The 26,952-nt window shown below is 40.8% G+C and overlaps 1 protein-coding gene across 1 annotated transcript in view; it reads right to left on the bottom strand.

Moving 5' to 3' along the window:
* Positions 1-78: 78 nt before the first annotated feature.
* LOC142388762 (LHFPL tetraspan subfamily member 6 protein) overlaps positions 79-26,952 on the bottom strand; it is a 46,159-nt gene continuing 19,285 nt past the window's right edge. Inside the window, exons 3-4 of the mRNA XM_075474312.1 lie at positions 4,785-4,883; positions 79-880 (exon numbers count right to left, since the gene is read on the bottom strand). Of these exons, the coding sequence (XP_075330427.1) occupies positions 762-880; positions 4,785-4,883 (218 nt within the window). The 3' untranslated portion in view covers positions 79-761. The remainder of the gene's footprint in view (positions 881-4,784; positions 4,884-26,952) is intronic.

Raw genomic sequence — 26,952 nt, 5'->3', positions numbered from 1 at the left:
GGAATGTGAGTTCAGGCCTGCTAATTTAGCCTCAGGGCGAGCTGTCGTCTATCCCCGAAAAGACACCTACGAGCAGAATTTCAGTAAACATTTATTTACAAAACAAAAAGCATGACCAAGAATATTTTGAGAGTGTATACAAAACATTTGCTAACATGATAAAATACATTTACCATACACAATGTATATCTTATGAATGTGTTAAATAAACTGTGCTTCGATCTTCGGAAAAAGGCTGAGCTGAGGAGGCAGGAAGTCAGTGTGGTTCTGCTTTACATTATAGGGATTATTGCATTTCAGGTTGTGTTTAAGGCAAGAATGAGACACGCAGAGGAGGTGGAAACACTTCAGGTAACAATGAAGGCATATTACTTCTATTACTAAAGTTCTGTTCATCACAGGGGACACTATCACATAAACACCAATGACTGTAGAAGAAGAAGAAGAAGAAGAGAGAAGAAGAGAGAGAACACTTTTTTTGAAGGTAACAATTTTACAAACAGGATTGGTCCATATATCTTTCTTTCGAGAACATCTTTCAAGAGAAGTACCAGTTTCCAAAGCCGTGTGTGTGCTGCATTATGAAACAGTCCCTGCAGTTGTCAGATGAGTAGTGTCCCACGACGTGCAGAGCACCGTAATGACTTGGTGTCTTTGTTGCCTGATGTGCCGTACTGATGTGAGTCCACAGAGTCTGAGTCTTCTCCCTTTTGTGGTACCGCCCGAGGCCTCTGTCTGTCCCCGCCTCGCAGATGCTGTCCTCAGTATGGGTACTGCTTCTGCTTTTTCCCTGCAAAGCAGGACAGCCAGGTGCACAGCAGCATGGCGGCGGCCGCACCGGCGCCTGTGCAGTAGTACGCCCAGCCGATCTGACAGGAGCCTGCAGAGTAAACACAGGATTTAGGAGAATATCTCTTCAGCCCTGTTTTTATCTGCCTGTCTGTCAGGAAATCCCCCAAAAAGCCACAAATGGCTTTAAATCAAATCTAAACAGAGAAGCTTTTAGCAAAGGAAGCCATCATCTGATTTAGCTTTTACAAGACCGTGTTAAAAAGGAACTGCAAAACTTTCTCTATGATAACAACCCTTTTTAAGAAAACCGATAAACCTTTCAGAACTTCTCCCGTCAAAGAGTACTCCAGTCTTTCCTTCACTGAGATGAAATACGCTGCAGGAGGTTTGTTCGGTGGGTAGTTTAATACACATGAGGGTAATGTACATCTCTGATCTTGCTTTAACCTTTAACCTCTGAGAACAGGGTCAGCTGCTTCACATTTTTGTCTAGGCTACAACATTTCTCTTCTGCTTGTGAAAATGGTTCAAACAAATGCAAAGAAAATAGTTTAACATCATTTGCAAACAGTTTGGTATGTGAAAAATGCAGACGACAGACTTTCACCGGTTCTACAAAATGTTGACTGAACCTTCAAACCTATCCAGGCATATCCTGTGCAAACCTGAGAGAAAGTGATAAGACAACTGATACCAAACACTGTGATGAACATGACTGATCAATATAATCAGCAACTTTTATCAGAACACCTGAATGAGTAGAGTTTTATGAATAACAGCTGGGTGGAGGAAGCGCGAGGAAGCGCCAGTAGTGTGTACTTACTGTGGAAACCTAATGCAACATAAATTGTGCCCTGATCTCAAAATAGTTTATATATCTCATATAATAGCTTATCAATGTGGCCATAGTCTTTTTGAACATGCCTTGTCAAAGCAGAGAATCTCTGATAGTTATCAAATTGAACATACGAGCAGCATATGTGCACTGCACTGTCTATTGGAAAATACATCAAGTACTGACTGCACTGCTGATGATTAATAAATGAGAGATTAATTAATGAGGGAAAATTCAAATGTGGCAAACATATAATTTGTGTGAAATCTGCTGCGCGCATGGGAGAGAATCATCTTGTCATGGCGCTAATGAGGTTGGGGATGAAACTGGAACAAATACAGGCATCTTGTCTTAAACAAGCAAATCTAATTTGCCAGTAGCAGTGAGTGGCACATAGGTGCAAACACGTTTGTTACCAATACTGCATCAAGAGCCAGTTCCTTCAAAGAGGAAATCACAAAAAGGGTAACTGGATATCCAACAGAATTATTTTTGAAGACATGCTCTGAAATTTCACTGACAATTTTATTTAGTCTGTGAGAATTACATCCATCTTAATAACACGGAGGCGCTTTATATGCAGATGCATCCGACTGTTGACACACTGGCAACTGTAATCTGTATGAAGCCTTGATTCACATCACACAAACTGTAGTGCTAATTTGTTGGTTGGATTTGAAAATATTCAAGATTTTCCTGTTGCAAATTTTAATTATATGTGGCTGTTAATCACTTATTAACACATATTTCTTCCTTCTATGGTGAGATAACTAACAGTCTTATTTTTGTCGTATTGTATTCTTAGTTGCCAGGGGTTTAAATGGACGTGCCACCTCTGAGTGTATTTGTGAGATGGTTCTCCAGGCTATTCAATGGGCTTTCAAAGTTTTTATTTGGACATTGGCTGCTTTTTCATTACAGTCCTTGAATATGACCATAACACTGACGAAAAGAATCATTCGAGGATCAAAAAGGTACACAAAAGGTGCCTAATCATATGGTTGAACCAGTGTTGTGTCTACACATTAAAACTCATTTCATTTAATAGCTTCAGGCATTCTGTATACTAGCAGTCTGTTGTTCCCATTTGCATATATGAAAACATGCCAAAGATAACACATTTTTACAGACAGAAAATAGTATTTTTTCACCAACAAGGTGATAGCCGAAGAGCCATTAGCGTAAAACTTGTCACATCTCATCATGTTGTGTATTGTGTCCTTAAAAAAATGAGGTAAACTGGATAAATGGAGGATTAACGAGGTAGCAGGTCGAAAAACTATCTACAGCATCTGAAAGTGATCCAGCAAAGACCTGACACAGGACCTGAGAGATGGATCTGGCCCTTCAGTTTATCCATTTCCTGTTCATTAAAACCTCATCAGAAATTGTCTCCATGAATGGCCATCAAGAAGCCATTCTTAGGAAAGGGAAACAGGGAGAAAAGGCTGAGCTGTGCCAAAGGACACAAGAAGTGGACTGAAAATCAGTGGCAGCAGGTCTGATGGAGGGATGAATCCTCCCCAGAGCCCGGAGCTCAACATTACTGAAGCAGTGTGGGATCATGTTGGCAGAGAACGGAACAAAAGGCAGCCCACATCCAAAGAAGAGCTTTGGGATGTCCTTCAAGAAGCCTGGAGAACTGTTCCTGAAGCCGACTTTCAGGCTGTGGTAAGGCTGTGTTGGAGAATAAAGGAGCTCAGACCAGATATTGTTTTTCAAAAGTATTATGCAGTATTACTATTTATATGTGTTAGAGCACTCTCCGTTCGGTGAATCAGGAATTCTTATAGGGGAGCAAAGTTAAGAGCGGGGCCACAAACGAGGGAATTTTCCAAATCTTAAACATCTCTACCCCAAAAACATTTTTCACAGTGGTTCTGCATCACTGCATCAGCTTTGTATCCTATAGTTGTTTATTTTGACAATATTTTCTCAACAGAAGAAACACCACGCTGATAAGAATAATTGGCTGCCCAACGTACCCTGAGCAGCATCAGGAGATGTGCCAATCTTGCCTTTTGTTAGCTTACTGCAGGGCATTACTTTGGCAAAGATTAAGAAGACATTAAGTGTTTGTGTTTTTCTATGCTCTCCATTAATTTCTTATAGTCCTGTCTGACTACTCAAAGGTACTTTGCAGAACCCTACAAAATTACTAAATACAAAGAAAGACCCATTTAACCAATGTGTTTGCACTCCAGCTGCATATGGACGAGAGTGTTTACCAGGTTGAAATGGTCTACTTGGCATCTGGAGGGTGTGAAAGTGGGCATTCACAGCATCCAGACCCTTGGTCACATTTCACCATAAGAGCAGGCTGGACACAGATGGTCATAAAATGAGAATGTTCGCTGTGCAGTGGAGCTCTGGTGGCTTCGACAGCTAATGACGTTCCCTTGTGCAAAAATTTCATTTGTCGATGACAACAATTCACACAAACAACAAACTGTCAGAAAGCTGCACTAACCATCATTATAGATCCACCATCCAGAGGAGATTTTTGCTTAAAATATTTCAACTTTGTAGGATGATTGCAGTGACATTCACTGACTGAATTAATTTGTTCACAAGGTCAAACCTTTTCCCTTTGAACCCTGCACGCGTTTGTTGCTGAGCTCAAAGTATCTGAACACAACAAATCAGTCCGACTAATGAGAAATGTAGTGATGAATTTTTAATCTTTTAAGATAGATGGATGTTAAATAGTGGCTCCCCTTACTCTTCTGTTGCTTGCTTATATTGTAATCCTGAATAAAGTATCTAAGTTAAAAGAAATCAAGCACTGTTTGATTATAATCAAATGAAGGAGCAGCTGCAGCATGAACAGCTCTTCCTCTCCCCTAGTGTCTGATAAAGTAGCATATTACTGTGTGTGAGATAGTCCTGATAATGCCAGCTGCATACAGAGCACAAATCAAGCTCTTAGTTATTCCCAGCACATATTTCTAGCTTTACAACACTCACCAGCTACCGGAGGGTCAGTTGACTTTTTATCATGAATTTCAAACACATAGAAATCATGGCTCCGGCATCTATTGCAGCATGAGAAACATTGTTATTTATTTATTTTTATATAAATTACGCATTTATGAAGCATTTGCTTTCAATCCGTCAGGCTGTGCGTGAGATGCAAAAGTCCTGGAAGACATCTTACCCAGTTGAAACCGATCCGAGCTGTTGTTGCAGGTCTGTTGTATTTCCTCGCTGTCCCATCCCAGTGGATAGAGAGCACAGCCCGACCCAATGAGGAGACCTGAAAACAAGATGAGGAGAAAGCTGTGAGGAAAATCCAGCAGCACAAATCATCACTGGGGGTTCAGGAATATCGCAAAAATATAGCTGGAGGCTGACAGACACAGCTAACTGTCCTTGCTGAGAGGAAACCTGCAGCAAGGACACACCATTATCCCCAAGCCCCTTGGAAAAGTTGGCCTCATTTTTAGTGGAGTTTCATAATTTAACACCCTTGAACAGAATAACGTTAATTAAAATGCGAAGGAAACCTGTCGTTTTGTTCATTACATTGTTGCATCCCAATATCCAGCGAGGTTAGATGGAATTAAACGGTGGGTTCCTTCTCAGTATTCACGTTTATATTAAAACCATGGAGGAGACATTGATGTGATCTCATCTGGTAGAAAACTGGCAGAGAGGCTGCTCTGCGCTGCCCCAGCAGTTTTACCAGCAGCCAAACAATACTTTGTGAAATGACATGCATTGTGATTTTACGCCTTCGTCACATTTTTTTTACTGCAACAAACAAAGCACTCTTCTGCCAGCAGCCCATATAACTCTGACAAATGAACAGCGAACACATGTAAATAACTTGGCGATTTCTCACACGGGAAACCGGGAAACACTCAGGCATTTATTTTCGTGCACAATAATTACTGTAAAAATGGAGAATCCTAGAGGGACTGCTTTCCATCAGTGATTAAGGAGACATGACTATGCTCAAAGCTGCTCACAGAAACAAGAGTAAAATCTAGTCAAGGCCATTACACTAAGGATTAATATCCTCAATATTTGCCTGTAGCCAGGTCTTGACAAGTTATTCCCAAGATGTCATGGACTAATTCTTAAATTTCTCCTGTGGGGTCTCCTGCTAGGTGGCTGTGCCATCACATTAGCTTAATCCTCTCTAATGCATCTGCCCCGTTATCAGTTTTTGGATGTGAGGATGGCAGCGGAGGGAAAAGGAGGGAGGAACGTATTGCCTTCCAACATGATTAGTCCTGCCATCCAGTACTGCCGTATTACATCTAGACCCGATAACACGCAGGAATTAATCCAAATGCTAATGGAGAAGGGCTGGACAAACTGGCTAACATCTGAGGTGGGGTGGGACAAGTGAAAAAGACATCTGTGTTTGCCCCCCGTCGCAGCCAAAAGGACAGCAAATGTCACTGCTGCAGCTCGGGAGGAAAAACAAAGAGGGGAACCGTGGTACTACTGATAGAAAATCGATGCAGTGAAACTCTAGCATGTTGATGAGAATGAGTCTATATATATATATATATGTATGAAAAAGGCTCTGGCCAAGTCTGTGTAATTATAGCTGAGGATCAGAGGGGATCCAGGGATTTTCATACATAAAACAAATCAACCATTTCTCCCTCAGAGCCTTAAGAGAATCTTAGATGAGTTTCTGCTTCAGAACTAAAAAAATGACCACCTTAAACAAAGCAATACAGCGAAATGAAAACAGGAACATGTGAATCCTTGTTCAAACAGGCACCTGCTACCCTGATGAACACCCACTATTAAACAAAACAGAAAAATAAATGTAGGGATATCTGCACGCGCAGAAAAATCATTTGAATATTCTCAATTATTTAACTTCATCAAATGTGTTTGGCTTAAAATTTGTAGCCATAAAGACCGTGAAGCATGTGATAATGTATTCCTGATTAATATTAAACTACATTTGAATTCTCTTTCAAGTGTTAAGCAGTGATCGAGCCGCATGGAGTTTCTTTGCAGCAAAAATGGACGGATGAAACCGGAAAAAGGTTGCTTTGTTTTACAAAACAAGATTTATGAAGATCAACTTTGATTAGTAAGTCTGCTGAAAGCAATCACAGCCATCAGATTGCTGTGCTCTACAGCAGGCACCGGGGAGAAGGATGGGAAAAGAAAGACTTCACTGCATAGTTTCCACATCAGGTCTATGATGATCAAATCAAATCAAATCAAATCAAATTTATTTATATAGCACATTTCATGTACAAACAATTCAAAGTGCTTTACATAAAATAAAAGCATTGCAGCAGGGAGTGTAAGAAGCATAAAATAATATAAAGAGAAACAAATAAAATCATTTAAATGAATTTAAAAACAAGCAACAGTCTAGATAAGTTAAAAGATATTTCATGCATAGACACATGAGAACAGAAATGTTTTTAACCTGGATTTAAAAATGTCTCCATTTGGTGAAAGTTTAATCTCCACTGGAAGTTTGTTCCACTTGTTTGCAGCATAACAGCTAAATGCTGCTTCTCCATGTTTAGTCTGGACTCTGGACTGGACCAGCTGACCTGAGTCCTTGGATCTAAGAGCTCTGTTAGTTTATATTCTCTGAACATATCACAGATTGTAAACCATTAGCAGGCTTTTAAAATCTATTCTGTGACTGACTGGAAGCCAGAGTAAAGATTTTAAAACTGGTGTGATGTGTTCAGATCTCTTAGTCCTGGTTAAAACTCTAGCAGCAGCGTTCTGGATGAGCTGCAGATGTTTAATGCTCTTTTTGGGAAGTCCAGTTAAAAGAGCGTTACAGTGATGGAGTCTACTGGAGATGAATGCATGGATGAGTTTCTCCTGGTCTTTTTGGGAGAGGAAACCTTTAATTCTGTTGATGTTTCTGAGGTGGTAAAAAGCTGCCTTGGTGACAGCTTTGATGTGGCTGCTGAAAGTCAGATCTGAGTCTATCAACAACCCGAGGTTACGAACTTGGTCAGTGATTGTAAGGTCCCATGTCTCAAGATATTTACCAACGCTGACCCTCTTCTCTTTGCTACCAAACAGAATGATCTCAGTTTTGTCTTCATTTAATTGTAGAAAATTCTCTCTCATCCAGGTGTTTACTTCCTCCAGACACTGACACAGTACGTCTGCTGGGCTGCAGTCGTCCGGTGACAGAGACACATAAAGTTGTGTATCGTCTGCATAACTGTGATAATTGATGTTAAAGTTCTGTAATATCTGACCCAAAGGGAGCATATACAAGTTAAACAGAAGAGGTCCAAGAATTGACCCCTGGGGGACTCCACAAGTCATGGCCACTCGCTCAGATTCATAGCTTCCAATAGTAACAAAATAACTCCGGCCTTCTAAGTAGGACCTGAACCAGTTAAGGACCGCTCCAGAAAGTCCAACCCAGTTTTCCAGCCTGTGCAACAGGATTCTGAGATCTACAGTATCAAACGCAGCACTGAGGTCCAACAGAACCAGGACTGAAACATTACCAGAATCAGTATTCAACCTGATGTCATTTAACACTTTGACCAGAGCGGTTTCAGTGCTGTGATGACGTCTGAAGCCTGATTGAAAGTTATCAAGACTTCCACTTTCATTCAGAAATGACTGTGAATACCTCTCCAAGACCACAAGCTGGCATGGAGTTCTCACAGCAACAAAAGACACAGGTTGTTTTCCATTATTTAACCTCCTAAAATCAAAAAAGGTTTTCCTGTAATCTCTCACTGTTTCCCCGTTGTTCTTATTTATGAGAAACTCCCTCCCTGAACCTGTAACAGTTCAGTGGCTGAAATCAATGTGAGCACATGTTACCATGACACCATTAAAACAGATACAGTATCACCCAAATCACCGTGGGGGCAGATGAATAAAAATACGCACATGAAGGAAAGGTGTAATTCAGGTCTGTATCAAACGTGGTCCCACGTTTTTCTTTTAGCTTTTATCTATTTTATTTATTTATTTTTCCCAGGATGGTTAATTCCAGCAAATCCCATCCTCCACACTCACTATGTGGGTTATTGAAAACCGGAGGTGGGGAGGCTGGAGACTAGGATGAGGGGAAAGGATTACTAATAGAGAAAGATGTTTTTTTTCACATGTCTGAGAGCCAAGCTGTTTTAAACACGTGCAGCTCTCAGAGGCACCCACCTTCAGGCTGTGATGCTGCATGCATGCTGCTGTCGACAGATACTTCCTGTCTTCCTTATCACCAAATATGACAATGTGTCCTGATCTGCACAACTGGGCGGGTGGGGAAACGTGTCATACAGCAAGTGGCTGTGAGCTACGTTAACACTTAACCCTTTATGAGCTCCAACCAAATACTGCAAATAAGACTTGCTTAAAACATGTGAAAAGAGGGAGAACTATAGTTTACTGAATTGTGGGGTTGGACTATTGAAGCAGACCTTCATCAACCTTCTATTGAGAAATGTTTTGTGCAGATCAGGGATTTGATGATTTGATGTGAGCTAAACTAACCTAACCACAAACACTGTGTAAATAGGCCTAAAATGTGCATTAGCCTTGAACTAGCAAACCCCGCCATCCAGTTTTGTCAGACGACAAGCTGTCTAACTGTTCTACCCACACCACAGAAACGTGTCTTCCATGGATGCCAGAACTGCCAGAACTGCCAGAACCTCGACTGCTTAATCAAACTGAGAAGCATTACTGAGACGGTGAAGAAAATGATTCATTTTCAAAAGAGCAAGGCTGAAACATACCTGGCAATACATCGGGACAAAGAATTAGATTTATGCTCTATGCATCGAAAAAGATTTTCACCTTAAGCTACAGGTCACGCTTACAAAGATAAGTGCATAAATGGGTTCACACTAGCTGAAAAGAAGCAAAAATATTAATTACAGCAGGATGCTGTAAGGATAACAAGGATAGTTTTACAGAATAGAAACAAGATGATGGATCAGACTTGAAGTCTTTGTCTTCACTTCATCTTCAAATTAGATTATTTCATCTTAATTAACTTGAATTAAGTCTCTTCAGTTCTAACTGTTCAGGTCTTCTATGAATTTCCTTTGATTTCCCAAAGCACAGATGGGAAACTTTCTCTTTAAGATGACATGAGTAACTTCATTTTGCCTTGAGCAGATGGTCGTCTTATGATGAAATTTCTGCAAGACTCCACTAAGCTGTTGTGAGGAGAGTTGGTGGACTTACAGCAGGCTATACAGCAGCTATATGGGATTTTAGATGAAAAAAAAAAACAATGTGAGAGATCTGGCACCATTATTCTCCTTCCACAGAGTTTATAAAGAATCCAAATAACTAGTTTTCTTATACCGGCGTCGATCAGTTTAAAGATTAGGATGCTGGTCTGCTTTTGATTAAAAAATTGGTCTATCAACACAGACCTGGAGGACTGTTTGTTTACATTGCTGTTTCCTGCCGATAACCATTGTTTGAGCCTTTCTGGGGGTTTTTTTGCAGCTGCTGTGGCAGCCAGCTGACGCTTGATAGAGTTCAGTGGAGGAGGGAGTGAGGAGGAAGAGGGCAGGGTCAGATGGAGTGTGCAGTGCAGAATATTAGAACCTGGGCAGACCATTCACATATTAAGTTTCAATTGATCTCCACATGGCCATTATGAGAGTGACAATCCCAGGCTTTATGGCTACTATGAAAGGCTCTTGTATAAACTGGGAGTGTGTTGGCTTAAACTGACTTAACCCGATGCAATCAGTCCCACGTATCGGTGTTCAGATCCACAAACTGCTCTAATATAGTGATCATTATTCAGCCTCTCCTTGCCTCAGATTTCGTCACTGAGCTCAGATTTGAAAGCGGGTTTTCGTCGCTTCAAAAAGCTCACAAATTAGAATTTAATTCCACCAGGGTTGAGCTATTGGTCCCCATTCTTTTTCAAAGCTTTTTTACCTGAATGGAAATCTGCCCCCTTTTCATATCCGCCACATTCTCTGTTTTGCAGAGTGCTGATGGCTTTTGTCAAGTCTTCCTGCTCTCTGTCAAGACCCGAGGAATTCCTTTAGCCTCCTTCATACCTCGAGACAATACCATTCAAGGTTATCATTCAAAAGGCCAAAGAGGGGAGGGAGGATATAAAAAAAACGCCGCTAAAGCCGGGGAAAATTTTGGTGGCCAGGGAATTGGAGTGGGGATGTGCATCAATGAGCTGGCTTAATGTTAGACATCCCCTTTTGTGTTTGGAGGATCATCCAAAAGAGGCACAAATATGTGCAACTACACCTGGAGAGGCAAGAATGTGAAGTATCAAAATAACATCTACCTTCACATGTCCTTTGTGCTGTTCTGCCTTTCTTCTCAAGAGCCAAAGATAAAGGGGGCATTCTCAGTCTGGTTTCACACGACGAGACAATTCAACAGAAACTTCAGGTGCTGCATGAACAAGCATCGATTTAAATTGATATTGCTAGCATGTTAATGTGCAGCTGACCTCATTCACATTCTCTCCCTGTTCACCTCTCTTAAGCTTCAAATCAAAAACCAAATCCACAGGTTCCCCCGTGTCACATCAGCCTCAAGAGCCCGTGTAACTAATCCATCCACAGAAGCATCTCTGCATGTTGAGGCATGTCGCCTCCTTCACTTGAAACACACATTGACATGTTCAGCATGCACGCCTGCTTTTTTTTTAAAACATGTTTCTGTTCTCTCTGTTGTCCAAGTTGGATCAACGCAGTCCCTTCGGAAGGGCTTTGTACGACCTTTTTTTTCTTCATTTATGGGGTCCTGAAGTTTGATTTGAAAGGAGTTAGGATGGGTGAGATGAAGGAAGAGGGGGTATGCAGAAAAAGGAAGGATTTAAATGGAGTATGTGAAGAATGTGTGATATTTGTGCACAGTGAAGCATATCAATGCACGCTGCTCCAAATGACTGGCATTCAATGTAATTTAGGCAAAGCTCTTTTTTTCTATAAACCTTGTTTTTAATCAACACCTCTTTGCGATAGAGCTGCTGTTTTGTTCTTCTCTGCACAGCCATTGAAGAGATGCCAGTCCGCAGTGTTTTGTTCAGTTGTAGGTTTCACCGTAATTCGCTGGATTTACAACTTGAGTATAAAACAAAGGGAACCATTTACTGACCAGGCCGGTGATATGGGAGGTCAGTAACAAAAAACCTGATGCCTTTCCTCTCTTCACTCCGGTATTTGCTACCATCAGGCCCAGAAAAGGTCAAACCGCTATAAACGCCCACATAGTCAAATTATTTAGTCATATTCATGTGAGGCCCTTGTGATTTTTCCTCTGCCAAAGCAAGAGACCAACAGACACACTGTGGCAAAAACTCTTTACGTAAGAGGTTTTACATAAAAATAATCAAACTAAATGTTTTGTGGGCACATTGGCAGAAAAAGAACATGTTATATTATTGAAGCCGATTGGAAAAACCTTCATGATACTGGAAAATACTGCAATGGCCTCATCTTTTCATCCTAAACCACTACAACTTTCACTATATTTTGCATCAATCCTTTTCCAGTAGCTCTTCTGAACATGGTGCTGGAAGCATCCATCAATATAACCTTAAGAAGTACGATGCACTGTATGGATTTAACAATTTTGCATTCTCAGCCTTCTCTTTGTTTGCCAGGTAATTTACATCTTTGCGCTTTGTTGAATGCTTTGAATGCTTTGTTGATAAAATTTCGACAACCGCAAGAGTTGAAACACCCAAGATCTATTTTTTTTTTTTGCCATTTTACAAATGAATTTTCTCCTACTCACAAAGTCTGACCATCCCTTTTAACCACAGGATATTAAAGTTCGCTCCATGTTGCTGATGTTTGCATCTTGCTTTTGTCACAACTGTTCCGTACATGTTTTGGAGAGAGCTTCCTGCAACTAACCAGTATTGCAGGTGAAGTGCTGGCAGTTAGAAATCCATCAAAAGATGCCACCTAAATGTGAACCAACCAGTTCTGACATGGCTGATGCTGATTTTTGCTTGCTATGAGTAGTATAACTCACAGCCTACACAAACCTTTTGGTTACGTTTCTGTTATGAGAAATTCAACTCTATGTTCATTATAAACACTGACTTTTGACTAGTGTTCCATAAAGGAACCAGACATTACGGCAAGGCAAGGCATCTTTATCTATATAGCGCATTTCATACCACAGGCAACTCAATGTGCTTTACATAAAGACAAGGCATTTAAAAGAACAGCATAAAGCAGCAATTTAAAGAGAAAAATTAAAAACACAGTTAAAAGCAATCAAAGAAGAGGGGAAAAAGAAAGATATAAACTCAACCATAAGCACACCGAAAGAGAAATGTTTTTAACCTGGATTTAAAAGTGCTTACAGTTGGGGCTGATTTCAGTTCTGCTGGTAGTTTGTTCCAGTTGTGTGCAGCATAACAGCTAAAAGCTGCTTCACCGGGTCCAGTTTGAACTCTGGGCTCCACTATCTGACCTGAGTCAGCAGATCTCAGAGCTCTGCTGGGTTTATACTCTACCAGCATGTCATTCATGTATTCTGGACGAGTAGCAGAACTTTAAAATCTATTCTGTATCTGACCGGGAGCCAATGTAAAGACTTGAGAACTGGGGTGATGTGATCTGATTAAGACTCTCTCTTGGTGTCATTAAAGCAAATCTCAAGGTAAAGTGCTCCAGGTTACGTAACAGAGCTTTTTTTTATATGAACACAATTGAAGTGAAAAGGAATTTTCTTTTTCGTGCTGGCTGCACATTGAGATCAATGTTATTCATCCAGCTCAGAGGATTAATGAAAATTAGGTTTGAGATCATTTCTATCTTTTAATGATTGAAAAAGAGGGGTTATTAAGTTTCACATTGCTTTGCATTTAAGCCATTTGTAGTGTCAAGGACGTATAGGTGCACTTCATGCTGCAGGCACAACGGCCCTCTGCTACACTGGCTTTTTGTGTGCCACTGAAATTGTGAGCGCTCAACGACAAATATTACACGATGGTCTTGTTATCGTCTTATGCTGTGACTTTACTGCCTGCGTCGTTTGTTTATGACAAGAATTCTATGGAAATGTGAGAGGAGCAAAATGAGAACGCAAGAAGATCTCAGTATCTGTATTCATCTTTTACAAAGTGACGTTATGGCTGTGCAAAGGACCCGACTAAAATCTCTAATGTTATCAGTTTAGATTGCATAAACAAATAGGCTATAAATAAACCCAAAACAATGCAAACTATGTGCTGCTCACTTGGCTTGTGCCCCTCTCCTGTAGCACAGTCTCATTTCTTTCCACATTCACCCATCAGTCACTGGTCGTGGCCGCGAGTGGAGCGAGCAGTTTGTTTCATTGATCTGTTCAATACTCTTGCTACAGGCACTCGGTTAAGAGCCATTCTTATCTAATCACAACACTCATGCCTGACGCAGTTTCCCACAACAACCAGCAATTAATAAGCGCACCAATTACGAGAGCGAAATGAACTTCTGCTTCATTAGGCAGTGGTCAAAAAAGATCAGCAGCACGACGCAGTGCAGGAAACTTGCACAAACTGAGAATGAGGTGTGCTAAATGTGAAGCAAATAACTCTCAATAGAGAACGTTTTCCTGTCACTTTTTCCCTCAAGGGCATCAACATTTTGTCCGTTTGCATCATCAGCCGTGTCCCGTCTGATCTCACACCCCCTCCTTACAGTAAAGAAAAGGCAAACAAAAATAAACAGTAAAAGAATTCAGCGCTAAATCTGAGAGAATCTAATTATTCTTTCTTAAAACGACGCACTTAAATTGAGTCACTCATGCTAAACTAGTGTTGGAATCCAAGGCATGACATGAAAACAGTGAAGTCAGTGAGTATAAAGACCACCTGACTGCTCCTATCTTTGAAATTTCAACAAATTATTGTCATTAGTATGAGGCTCGGTTGCAGAACGGAGACATAAAAGCTCTAAACGTTTCAGACACTGCGGGCAACTGTTTTCAGCCTTATTAAATGAAATTTCAGTCATTTAAAAAGATAAAAGGTAGTAAAAGGCATGTTAAAAAAATAATCTTCAACAAAACATTACAGACTTACAGTATTTATCTGTTTAATGGCCTGGAATTCAATTTAAAAGTGATGTCTGTTCCATCCATCAGAGAGGAGAGTGGAGTGAAGAAGAGAAAGTGTGATGTGAACAACGAGGCCTAACGGTGTAAAAATCCTCTCAGGGTAAAATCCACTTTATAGGGTCCTACGAGTGTAGCTCTTCTAACTGGGTCACGTCTGATGTGTTGAGCGGCACCCTCCTCGGAGCCTGATAGAGCAGCCACATCTTCAAAAGTCTGCACATACCTAAAGCAAAAATATTCCTGTCTTAATTACTCCTTGTAATGAACATAAGTATGCTAACACAAGGCCCTCTGGGGAAAGGGATATGAAAGTCACTATGCAGCAATATTCCTGTAAATAGCATCCAAATATGCAATGAATGTTTTAGTATCCTCCACACAGCACTGCAAGACATCAAGATGCCTCTATGACAGCACTGTGGCTCATCATGTGAGCAGCTTCATACCGCAAACACAAAGAGCCTGCATTCAAAAGACAATGCAACACTTCAGGGATCGAGCAAAAAATGACTCCCACTGCCAAGTGCTCCAAATACTCCAAAGCCTGTGTTTAAAGTCCTACCCCAGTGCTTTCACGCTTCCTCCAGGGACACACACCAGCCCTGCTGGCTACCCCTGAGGACTGAGCTGGATTGGGTTTAACCAGCCTTACCCTCCTCCCTAAAATCAAATATTCCACAAACTAACCGGTCACTCTGACTCCAAGGATTTCATTGTGTGGGTGTAATATAAAAACCATTCGGTAAGATTGGAATCCTCAGCAGTAAATGGGGCCATTCTAAAGCCTTGAAACAGAAATAGCGCCATAATATGGCTTTAACATACATTTAAACAAAAGCTTCAAAGCCCAGATGAAAAATCTACATTTTCTGGAGGTTCTTGCATTGAGAGAGCACCATTTCATTCAAGTTTTAGGACTGAACTACAGACATGCGTAAGAGTGCAGTTCACCTAAACATTCCAACTGTTAGTTGGAATATTTGTGACTTTAGTTGGTCATTTGAAGAAATGGGCATGTTAGGTTACTTTTCAATGTTACGTCTCAAATAAAACCAAATCATTGTAAGCAACTGGCTGTCTGCTCGGTAAGATTAATACAATTAAATCAGCAGGAATTACCCGGCTAAATGAAAGCACATTTACTCTCATTATTTAACACAGAACGGCTTGCTGCTGGTTTGTTTGTTTGTGGTATTTATGCTAAGCTATGCTAATAGGTGCGAGCGGTGGCTTTGTGTTTACATTTTATATCAGAGTGGTATCAATCTTCTCATGTAACCATTAGTGGGAAACATAAAAACATTCATGTTCATTAGCTGCGTTGTGAGTTTTCAGCACAGTGTACTGACCCATTAGGGTAGGGGAAATGACAAATGTAAAGTGATAGCAACATGTCAAACAATAACACAAATCAACAGGCACAGGACTTGAACTTTGGTCATTATCCATACTGTCAAGTGTTCAAAGTTGGTAAAAAATGGAGCCAAACCGGTACAGAGAGCATTTACGTGTGACACCCAACAGCTCCTGATCAAACACCATAAGTTGACAGCATGAGAACTAAGAATGTATGTTTTATTGAAAAGAAATAACCTTTTAAAAGATACCTCTTTTTTACCGACAGAGAAAGGTCAGCTGAAGCTAAAGTAGCTCCTCTTTCATCACATGAGCTTATCGTGATATTTGAGAGCCCTTAAGGAACAGAAAATGGCTGCAATGAGAACACTTTATAACATGTAACACGTCAAGAAATCTATGAGCAATACTACAAGGCAAAAGGAAAAGGACACCGAGATAAGAGTGTGTGGGGAGTGCTCAAAGCATTTTTCGAAGGTACTGAATTGGTATTGTAATCCTGTAATCATATAATAATATCTGGTTCATCGTGTCCTCTCAAGGATAAAAAGTTTTTTCTGCCTCAGTGACTCCACAGATTGAGAACAAAGAGATGTCGAGAAAAAGCTGCCAATTCTCCTTGATATGAGTTACCATTATCATGTGTGTAAGTCGTGTGTAAGAAGGTAAACTGCAGCGCATTATGTGAAGGTCTACGGTCGACTGGTGAAGCCTTGCTTTCTTGACAGTGCATTTAAAAAGTAAAAATCATGACCAAAGAAGATATATCAAGGTTCCTTCTCTGATTCACTTTAATGTGTCATGTAACAAATCAGGTAAAACCTGATGAAATATAGAGAAACTCGGGGCTACTTCCCAAAAAAACGTAATTTTCTTCTAGTGGGTTATACCAGTCGGTTAAATTAGATCATTAAACGTTCGTCTTGATACACACAGTCTGTGTTTTATCATTTAAAACCTTATCCAAACTGAATCTAAAACATTTAAAGAGATAAGACTCTCCGGATGTGCACCTGATGAAAACCTAAAGGGTTGAGTGAATGCAGGTCGTCTGAAGATGAAGTAGTTTATACGAGTCATTATGAAAAATCCACAACACAGAACCCTTCTTTTTGTGCAGGGAAACGGGATGAACCACGATGTAATGCAAAATAAACAATGGAGCCATTATTGAATGCAACGTTTTTCCAATAAAACGAGAACTTTTAACAGAATTGTTTCTCGGCCAGGTTTCTTTTCACTATGCATCGCAACCCACAGACCAAACAGTTAAGATTACACTGTTCCTCACGAACACATGGCTTCAATCAGGCAGTTGTTCATGCTTTAAAGAGTCAGTGGATCGCACGATTTACAGTTAATAGCTGAGACGCAAGGAAACCAATGAAAATCAATACTTTCCAAAGTCTTTTTTTTCACAAAGACGTTTAAAAGAAAAAACTATTTGAAATCACACACACACAAAATATGAGAGCAGTTCATTTAAAGGTCTTCCACTGTTCCTCTTCCTGAAGTTTAAATTACACTGGAAAGAAAGCAAAATATGCTTCATGTTACAGTACATATTTCATCAATAGGGTCATTGCCTCTGGTTCTCTGTAAGCACTCCAGGACAAGAAAATTAAAGTCTTTGTGCTCAACACACAAATAGTACTTCTTTTGCAGGAAATTACATGAGCAAAGATCAACAAGGGAAAGACTCAACTGCACTGTTTCTGATGCCACAGACAAATTTCAGAAAGTACCTTTCCATGTTACAATTATAGCTCAACTTGGCCATTTAACAGGACTTCTGTCCTTGTCCCAATATACAAGCAGAAGAGCACCACTGATTTATAAATGGAGGCTTTTTTTAAGGCTTTTCCAGTTGATCTTTTATGTCACAGACCAAAGTCGAAGTCGTTCCACCGCTGAGGAGTAATAGAGGCGAAACTATCCTGCCTCGTGTGTACTTAAACACATCAAGCTGGCAAGGTGGAATGCGCCACCATAACCAATGATGCTGTCGTCCCTCAGCTGATTTCAGCATGCAGGATGGATGTGCCTCTGTTTAGCAGGAGAAAACATGCCAATACCGTCTTTTTTGCACTGCTAAAGCGCCAACCATGTGTGACAGAGGCTTTAGCTAATTGTTAGCTTGACAGAGAAACAGAGAAAGTTCAGGAAAACGCCCAGGAAAAAACAACTCGATTTGTGTGCATTTTCTCAAAAATTCTTGGCCAAGCAAAAACACAGATTGGAATACATTAGTGAGTTCTAGATATGTGGATCATGCCAATTCTCCTCAAACCAAGTGTCCATTTTGCTCTTCTGCTCCTGACATTCTGGTAAATTGTTGTTCTGAATAGAAAAACAGCCAAGCACATGCAAAGCCAGCTTTTTCTGCCCAAACGCTATGATTTACATCACACAACTGCCTTTAAGAGGGGTGGATGGGAGAAGCTAGATTCATGTTAAAGCATTAAAAAAATGGAGATGTTCAAGCTGAAAAAGATAAAAAAATAAATACAGATATTAATAGAAAACAAGATCATTTGTTTAGGAACTAGAGTAATTGAGAATTTCAAATATATCAACACTTGTTTACTTTAAACTTGAATATATGGAGGGAGGAAAAAATGTAATCTTAATCTGAATCTGTCCATCTGACTGAAGCTCTTTAGGCTTTTTTCAATGTATACCTGCAGCAACTTTCTCAAAATGGTGGATACAGCTTTCTTACCTATGGCTGGAAAGAGTGACATTACAAACTTGGCCCACATAGAGATTAAAACCACCAGTCATCTCCCTTATTCATACGGATTACTTTCTCGTCACAGCTTGAGTGGAGCAACAGAGATTTATAAAGTTTCAAAATTAAATTCCATCAGTAATCAGAACCATGGACGGCTGTCCTCAGAGGCTTAAAATGAGAGGTAAAATATGGTGGTGCAACACTGATGATGTATTAAGAGATCCGCAACAGTGAAATTTCACAACGAGATTAACTTTGTATCATTGAAAGGCTCTCAGAGAGGAGGCAGAGAAGTTCCCTGTAATGGCATGTGTCCATGAAAGGGTTCTATTCTCTGTCCAACTAACTCATCCTTTCCTGATTTAATAAAATTGAGTGCCTCTGTCTCTAAACGGGACTCCGACTGAGCCGTCCAAGATCATCGCCCACTGCATATGCAAATTAGTACTTTTCAGGCATGGTTTTTTAAATGTCTTGAACGTTGATTACTACAGCTGGGTTATGGCAGCCTTACAGTGACTAAATAGCTCGCCAAGGGCTGTTGAGAATGTCCTGCTGGACATTTCAGAGGTAGTCAGTATGATTGATTGAGCTATAAAGGGTTTGTCCGAGGGGCTAACAGGATAAAAGATTAAGAGTCTGGTGAGTGTTGATTAATGTTAGAGAATATAACCTCTGGCCAGTGGTACTGAAAGATTTATATAAACAAGGTCTCAGCAGCAAAATATATTCACGCTCAATTGGAGTGATTCGAAGTCAGTGAGGACGAAACAATCCCAGGGTATCCCCAAGACATAAGCTAAATCACAATAAAATGCCGTAATGAGACAAGCAAGTGTATTAACTGACAAATGAAGCAGGACAGAACACGAGCAAGGAAATAGACAAGTTAACTACATATTTGAAAGGCAACAACTCTCATGTCAGCTTAGTTTTTTTTTCCTAAATGAAATGTAACGTGATGATGGCAGGAGAAAAAAAAAAGAAATCCTCTGCATATTTATACAGGGCCTTGCCTGTGTCAAGCCCTGTCCCACCCCCTGGACTTAGGCTGCCTGATTAGTATTCAGTGAATTCATTAAGACACAATCACTGGAACATGGGAAAAGTCCCAGCAGAGGAAAACTCCCCTTCCCCCAAAGCTGAAGGTCACTCTGTCCTTACTCTGCTTGTGATCTCATGATCAGAAACACAGGAGATGGGAGGTGGGGGGGTTCAGATCTTATTTGTGCATGGAGTGCTGTTACCAGTCAGTTCTGCACTGACTGAGCCGGGGAAAAGGGTAAACCCAAGTCAGGCTTTTAGGTTGATTGTCCCCAAAGGCAATCTCCAACAATTCATCACCTCGGAGGAAGAGTTGTTCGGTGCTGTGGTAAAGTGTTCCTGTTAGTGAGCTCCAAACAATTACAAATGAGATCAGATGATGTAACCTGCTGACCGCCTATCCCTCAGGGTTCAACTCCACCACCGTGAGCCATCTTTAGACGAGCGAACAGCAAAAACCAGGGAGACATCCGGGTGGACTAACTTTTCCAGCTGCTCCAGCAGTTCATACATTAAGGCGGAGAGCTTTGGTTGCATCCCGGCAACCCAGTGATGAATCATTCCTCAGGGAAGCACTTACACACTTCAGCCAGTTTAATAAAAAACACCAAAAAGCTGTCCCGCATGAGAGCTTTGCAATAATAAATCAAAAAGCGCTGCATACAGCAACGCTGCAGGAATCCAGGGAAGTTTTGCTCAACTCTCCACTCACTGTTCAGTGTGTTTCCTCCATCCTTCAGCTATCACTTTGCCATTTCATTATATTTATGAAAAATGTATTCATATAATGGGAAAATGATCAAACAGATGTACAAACATTTCCCCATATCACTATTTATGTCTCTTTCACGATAAATGGTCTCTTGTTGGCTGCAGTAAAAGGTTTTAAGCCTGTGCTAATTCCAATGTGTTTGCTGTAAAGTAAACACCACTAAAAAAGACTAATGGCAGTGTGAGCAAGTGTTCTGGCAGACTAAAGCATACGGTGTATCCCTGAGCAAAGTCTGTGCCACACCGTGAAGCCTCTTTCTGTTTCTTTTTTACACCAGGAGGAGGAAGAAATCCTTTGATCTTCCACTGTCTCTCACTCACCGAGAAGCGGAGAACAGAGGCAGGACATAAAGATTGGCTTTCTCACACGGGGAAATCCAGAGCAGAGGAGAATGAGGTGAACAGTCATGAAAAGAAAAGCAAAAACCCTCCAGCAGTTGCAGCACCCCTGACAGGAAACTAAACTGCTGAAGCAAGCGTCAAACAAAACAAATTGCTATTGCCTTATGACACATTGCGTGGTCTCTTGGTTGTCATGACGAAAGTGGAAATTAAGCTGCCACGGACATGGAACATCAAGGATAGATCACTAACATCAAGAATAATGTGGAATTGGATGGTAGCGTGGACGTGTAAGCACGAGTGTGTGTTTCAGGCATCAGTTCACATGAAAGCATTAATTCACAATCGTAGTTTTACGACTCCTTCAGCCAGTGCAGGTATGAGATTCTTCTGTGCACCATGGAGGGTTTTTGTCTTGGAGCCAAGGCTAAAATTGGCTTCCCATCAGCAGGGAGCAGAGTTATCTACCTTCAGAGATGCTTTCCTTTCTTTTTTTGAAGCATGAATGGCACATGGGTGAATCAATAAATACATCTAGACAGAGCACTTTAATTTAGAAAGGAGGGGTTCGTTAAAAGTTAGTCCTATGGGAGTCCAAGAAAAAAATAAAAAGTAATAAGAAGGAATCTGTGCTGGCTGAAAATGCATCTGAAGACTGATAGAAACTGATGCTGCACCCACAACAGCAACAACAAATACAACCATGGTGCAGGGAAAAAAAAACTATTTACTGTTTCTTTGCCTTTCAAATATCTGTTTGAGTTCTAGCTTTGGTGTGTCTGCATAAACAATACCTGCAAAGGACTGTTCAGGCAGACTGTCTGCTAAAAAGCAAAGAGCAAGAAGAAATAATTACTCATACAAGAACTCAGTGACAAACGCAATGAGAAATAAAAAGAAAATGCCATGGCTGACGAATGAGATGTATTTAAGTTGAAACTGCAACAAAGAAAGCAGTGTGTTCCTGTGAGTGACTAAGATCAGGGGCATGTTGGAAAGGTTTAAGGTACCCATTACTGCTGAGAGTAGCAGCAATGGGATTAGAGGTACCCGTAGGGCACAGATGGCACGGAAATCCTTCGAGCCGCTCAGAAAAGGTCACTCAAAATACAGGAGTAGCACCCACACCTAGCAACCACCAATTGACTGCTACTAACGGTCTCCTCGGGCCGACTTCTGCTCAAGCTTTTAGTCTCTCAACAATACTCAGCCATGCTCCACGGTGATTCTTTTTGAGGATGGAACAGAGAAAGGAGCAGATCTGCTTTTAAAATGTCAAACAACAGTGGATTGGATTCACATTATCACTGATGAGATCACAGCAAAGGCCGAATTCAATGAGAAGCGTGTGGTGCCTCAGAGGAACAGAGATCTTATCAGATATTTAAATAAAACAGGAAGTAATAGATGCATTATAGACACACATTCTCCCAGGGAGAGAGATGAACTGCTGCACACTTTATGATTCAGTTGGAAGGCCTTTTTTGACGCTTTCCATTCATATAAACTCTTTCATTTGTCTCTGTCATGCTGCATGTACTCATGTTGCCTCTGCTGTGTGAACTGCAGCATGGTGAATGCTCTGTCCCTCCTCTGTCTTGTTTTGCCACACTGCTGTGTATGTTTACTTCCTGCTACCATACGGCTGCATCCTCCCCGGGCGCTGGCTCCTCCCCATACGCCATATGGCCAGGCCAACGAGGCAGGCAGCGCTGTGCGAGTCCAGGTCGGCATTCTGGATATTTCTTTCTCACTCTCATTTCCAGTGATATTGCTTTTCTAAAAAAATGCAGACACCAACCAGTTCATATGTAATGTGACCATAAAATAACAAGTATGCAAATACAAGGACCACAGAGGAAGTATATAAGACTAACTGGATAACAGGTTGTACATAATATCAACCTCAAACCTGAGGAAGGCTTTCAAGTAAACAACTGTTTTGTAAATGACTGCAATTTAGTCAAAGACCCAGTTGAGTCTACTTAAGTCCCTCTTCAGAGAGCACTGCTTTCTGGATGCATCAACTTCATACAACTGAGCAACCTGCTGCTTTCTGTAAAAAAGTTGCAAAGGCAATCGTCCCTGGTCAGGTGCATATCACCTTTATAACATGGAACAAGCCTGCACAGCTGCAGCCTCATCAACAGACATGCATGCACCGTGGAGACTGTTTTTATCTTGGCAAACATTATCAGCATGATTGTGGAATTAAATAACACAGCCACCCAGCATTCCTACCCTTTCAGTTTCCTTACTATAATGGGTGAAGTAAAGTTTTCACACGTTTCTCACAGCAAATTGAAAGGTTGAATGTTTTAAATTGCACCGGCAACAAGCACACCCAATACTGTAAAATCCTTTATCACATCATCTTTTAACAAGCTCAGCCATGTAGAAAGCAACATCTTAAGTCGAGCCCATTGTCCGGCAGCGTGTTTATCGGTAATGTAAAATGTAAAATGTTGTTATGAGATAATATTGCCATCGTGCTTCATTTGGTATGCTCACCAATATTAAATGATCAGTAGATACTGCATGTGTACCATGGCTTTTTGCCTCTCTATCATGTATTTGACTATGTGTGTGACATGTGTGTGGCCATGAGGAGCATTTCCATAAAAATGATTCATATATGAATCATTTCAACAGATTGAGGTATTCATATCTAAAAAGGCCTTCAGACTAATCAACCTTTCTTCCTCTTTGCCTTCTACTGCGAGCTACAGATTGTTGCCAATGTCACTCTGAGCTGTAAACTAATTGAAAATTAAGGACAGAAAATGAAAGAAGATAACACTTAATCCTATTTGTGCCTGATGAGGTCATCGTTACAAATCCTTGCTTTTTCAGGTAAAAAGGTGAAACATTAAGGTAAATATTTGCCTGAATGCTTTGACAAAAGCCTTGTCCCTCTGGCAAATCAATCAATGAGCTATTGAATTGAGCTACCATAAATTAAATGATTCAAAGCTCATAATTTTCCTACACTTGCTGAAGAACTCGGCGCAACAAGTGTTGTGAATAGAAAATATTGTAAGACTCAGTTGCTGCATGGCTCATAATATCGAGTATTAACAGCTGACAACAACAGCTATACATGTTTTTCCACTTTAAAGTTTAATTGGAAATCTGATGGAAAGACTAATGTCAGTCAAGTCAATAGAGAGTTCATCCAGTCAGGTGCAGGGAGATTTTATAATGATATACATGAGTGAAGGAGCGCACAGTCAGCCAGCTCATGCACAGTGTGGTTCAAATGCTCGCCAAGCCACTCTGAGCAAAGTGAAAGTTGCGGCTTGCCGGTGGGTGCAAGCCCAAAACACAGGAATTATAAGGTTGAATGCAACGGTATTTTTGGTCGGTGTATATTGAACTGCTGGACTGAAACTGTTTCACATCACCCTAACAACAGCCAACACAGATACTTGCTCCCCAGTTAATACTTTTGTACCCTTTACTTTACTCTGACAAATAACTTGGTCCCACTTTGGAACCGGTAGTGTAACAATGAAACCAGTCTGTGGAAGGAAGCGTGAAACCAACTCTGGAAGGAAAGCTGCAAATAGATTAACCCCACCCTGCTGGCAAGTCTGTGATGTGGAATATGTGTTAGAACGTGGGGATGAAACATCTCTACCCTGTGATTACAGTTCACGCAGTCTCAACTGAAAGTGCTAGAAAGGTGTTAAACTGAATAGTTTTACCCGTTTTTTTTAGATGACCTGTTTAATAATCCTTCTGCACATCAAAGAAAATATGCTAAATCATGACTTTCTAATTAATTCAGTCTGCCTGCCTGAAATCCACAATGAGCTCTCACAGTTTACAGTGTGAAGACGCATGGTGGGATAGAGAGCCCTGACATCTGTGACAGATTACATGTTGTAATGTGTTAATGATAAATGTGTGAACACGAGGCGGTGATGAATTTAACACACTTTCCCCATGGAACACGGGCCTTTCATTACACATCATATTACTCTCTCTTACTCATGCCGTCTTTAATTGATCCTTATGGGCTAACAAACAAAAATCTGCCCCACCTACCCAAAAAATATGATACCCAAGAGGGGTGGGGGTGGCTTGCACAACAGCTTTTAACCCAAATTGCTCCTTGTTAAACATTTAATTACAGAACAATAAGGGACTGAGACTTGATGGCTGCAGGATTTTTAGTTAATTTTCATTGGAAACAAAATGTTTTTCCAGGGTACAGACGGCATAGAAATACAGCCACTGGTCTGATTGGCATCTCATGCTGCCAAGGCTGTTTCTGCTGTGGTGCGTGCTAAACTGTGCGCCTTCATGGATGACTTCAGAGGAGAAATGCAAAGCATGGAAGAACAGCACTTCTTTCTGCCCACAGAGGTTGACCACGGCGTATGGTGCTGCTTATTATTCCCCGTGTATGCTTGTTTTCCACTGTATTTATAGCAGGGGAAACTTGATTTAGATCTGCTCCATCTGGTGATTTGCTGTAGGGATGGGTGCCACATCTTCTGCTCTTCGGTGTAGCACCCCCCCCCCCCCCCCCCCCCCCTCCTCCTTTTCTGCTTACTGACTTTTATTTAAAGAAGATGGTAAGTGAGATAACAGGGCGTCACTCGCCTCGCTCTGTCTTTCTTTCTGACACCAGCTGCTGCTGCACAGTTTATGATGCTAGCTGGTGGAAAAATGTTGAGGGAAGTAAAAATCCCTCCCACTTTCTCTGGTGGCATGTAGAGATTCCACAGGCGGCCCCCAGAGCCCATTCCCTCCCCCCCCGGTCTCAGATCCCATCAACCTTGAGCAGCCCCAGAAAAGGAGCGTGAAATAGCAGAAGTAAAAGAGCTGAGGTTTGGGGCTTAGAGGAGGAAGACGCACATTAAACCCCATCTTTACCCTCTGACTTCAATGTAAATCTGTTTACCTCAATATAAAAACATGGTGCAGGGTTTTCAAAGCTGGCAAATGTAGGTGTCAGTTTCTTTCATGTTAATGCACTCCACAGGAAGCAGAGCTGTTAAAAGGTGATGTTCTAATCGTAAAGAACAGTCGGCAAACGCTGACATACAGGCGCCTCCATCCGGAAAAAGAACAGCAAATATTGCTCTCTGTTATTTCTGACCAGTTCGGCTGCCCAGACATAGGTCCATTTTCACCATAATTACATTTTAGAGAGGATCATAATCCCTTTTACTGGCAGAGAAAGTCATCACAGTGGACAACTGGTAATGTGATTGTGTATGATTGACACTCAGTTCAAATCTTTCTTTAAATGTCTTTATTTCATTACCCTCCACTATACTCTTCACTCGGTGTGCTGGTGCAGAGAAGTGGAGAGAAAAGCAGAAGTGATGGCTGAAGATGAGCTATCTCAAATTCTTCATTTCATGGGTTATTTTCCTGCTGGGAAAAAAAAAAAAAAGGTAAAGCTGGATAATTTCTAATCAGCCGATCAGTCAGCATCTGGCTTCAGGAGAAACAGACTGCCTGACTCCTTTACTGTAGTGTTAAGGCTTCCAGTTTGTTTAAGCTGTATTTGACTTCCACTAGAATGGAACAAACAGAGCTTTGCCACGAGCAGCTTTCTCGGGGACAACAACTCATTCATTTTACCACAATTGCAAGACTTTCTGAGTGTGCTTGCCAGAGTAAACAGCTCAATACACGGCTGACCGTCTGTCTTCTGCAGTTAGTCAAGAAATAACAGCAAGATCACGTTAACTCTTCTCCCCACTTGGTTCTCTTAAAAAAAATGTTAAAACTTTTGTAATCTAGTATAGACACAAAACTGAGAAGGCAATTTAAAATGTTTTAGCTTGTTTAGAAAGAGGGCTGACATCATACAAAATTATTCATCTGTTTTCTAAAGATTCAGAAGTTGTAAAGAGACTGTAAAAACAGTCAGATGACGGCCTTGTGCAAAAAAAACTAAAAAAACTAAACTGCACCATATGCAACTGTCTGCATAACATCTGAGCTATCAACATGATAAATCCATGAAATTTACAACAGGAGGAAAATTAAAGTATTAAATGTCATTTCAGCAAACATACAGGTGTGA

The sequence above is a fragment of the Odontesthes bonariensis genome, chromosome 9, assembly GCF_027942865.1.
Source record: "Odontesthes bonariensis isolate fOdoBon6 chromosome 9, fOdoBon6.hap1, whole genome shotgun sequence".
Taxonomy (NCBI): Eukaryota; Metazoa; Chordata; class Actinopteri; order Atheriniformes; family Atherinopsidae; genus Odontesthes; species Odontesthes bonariensis.
Note: the sequence above shows the minus strand (reverse complement) of the source record. Positions and strands in the feature narration are given on the sequence as shown.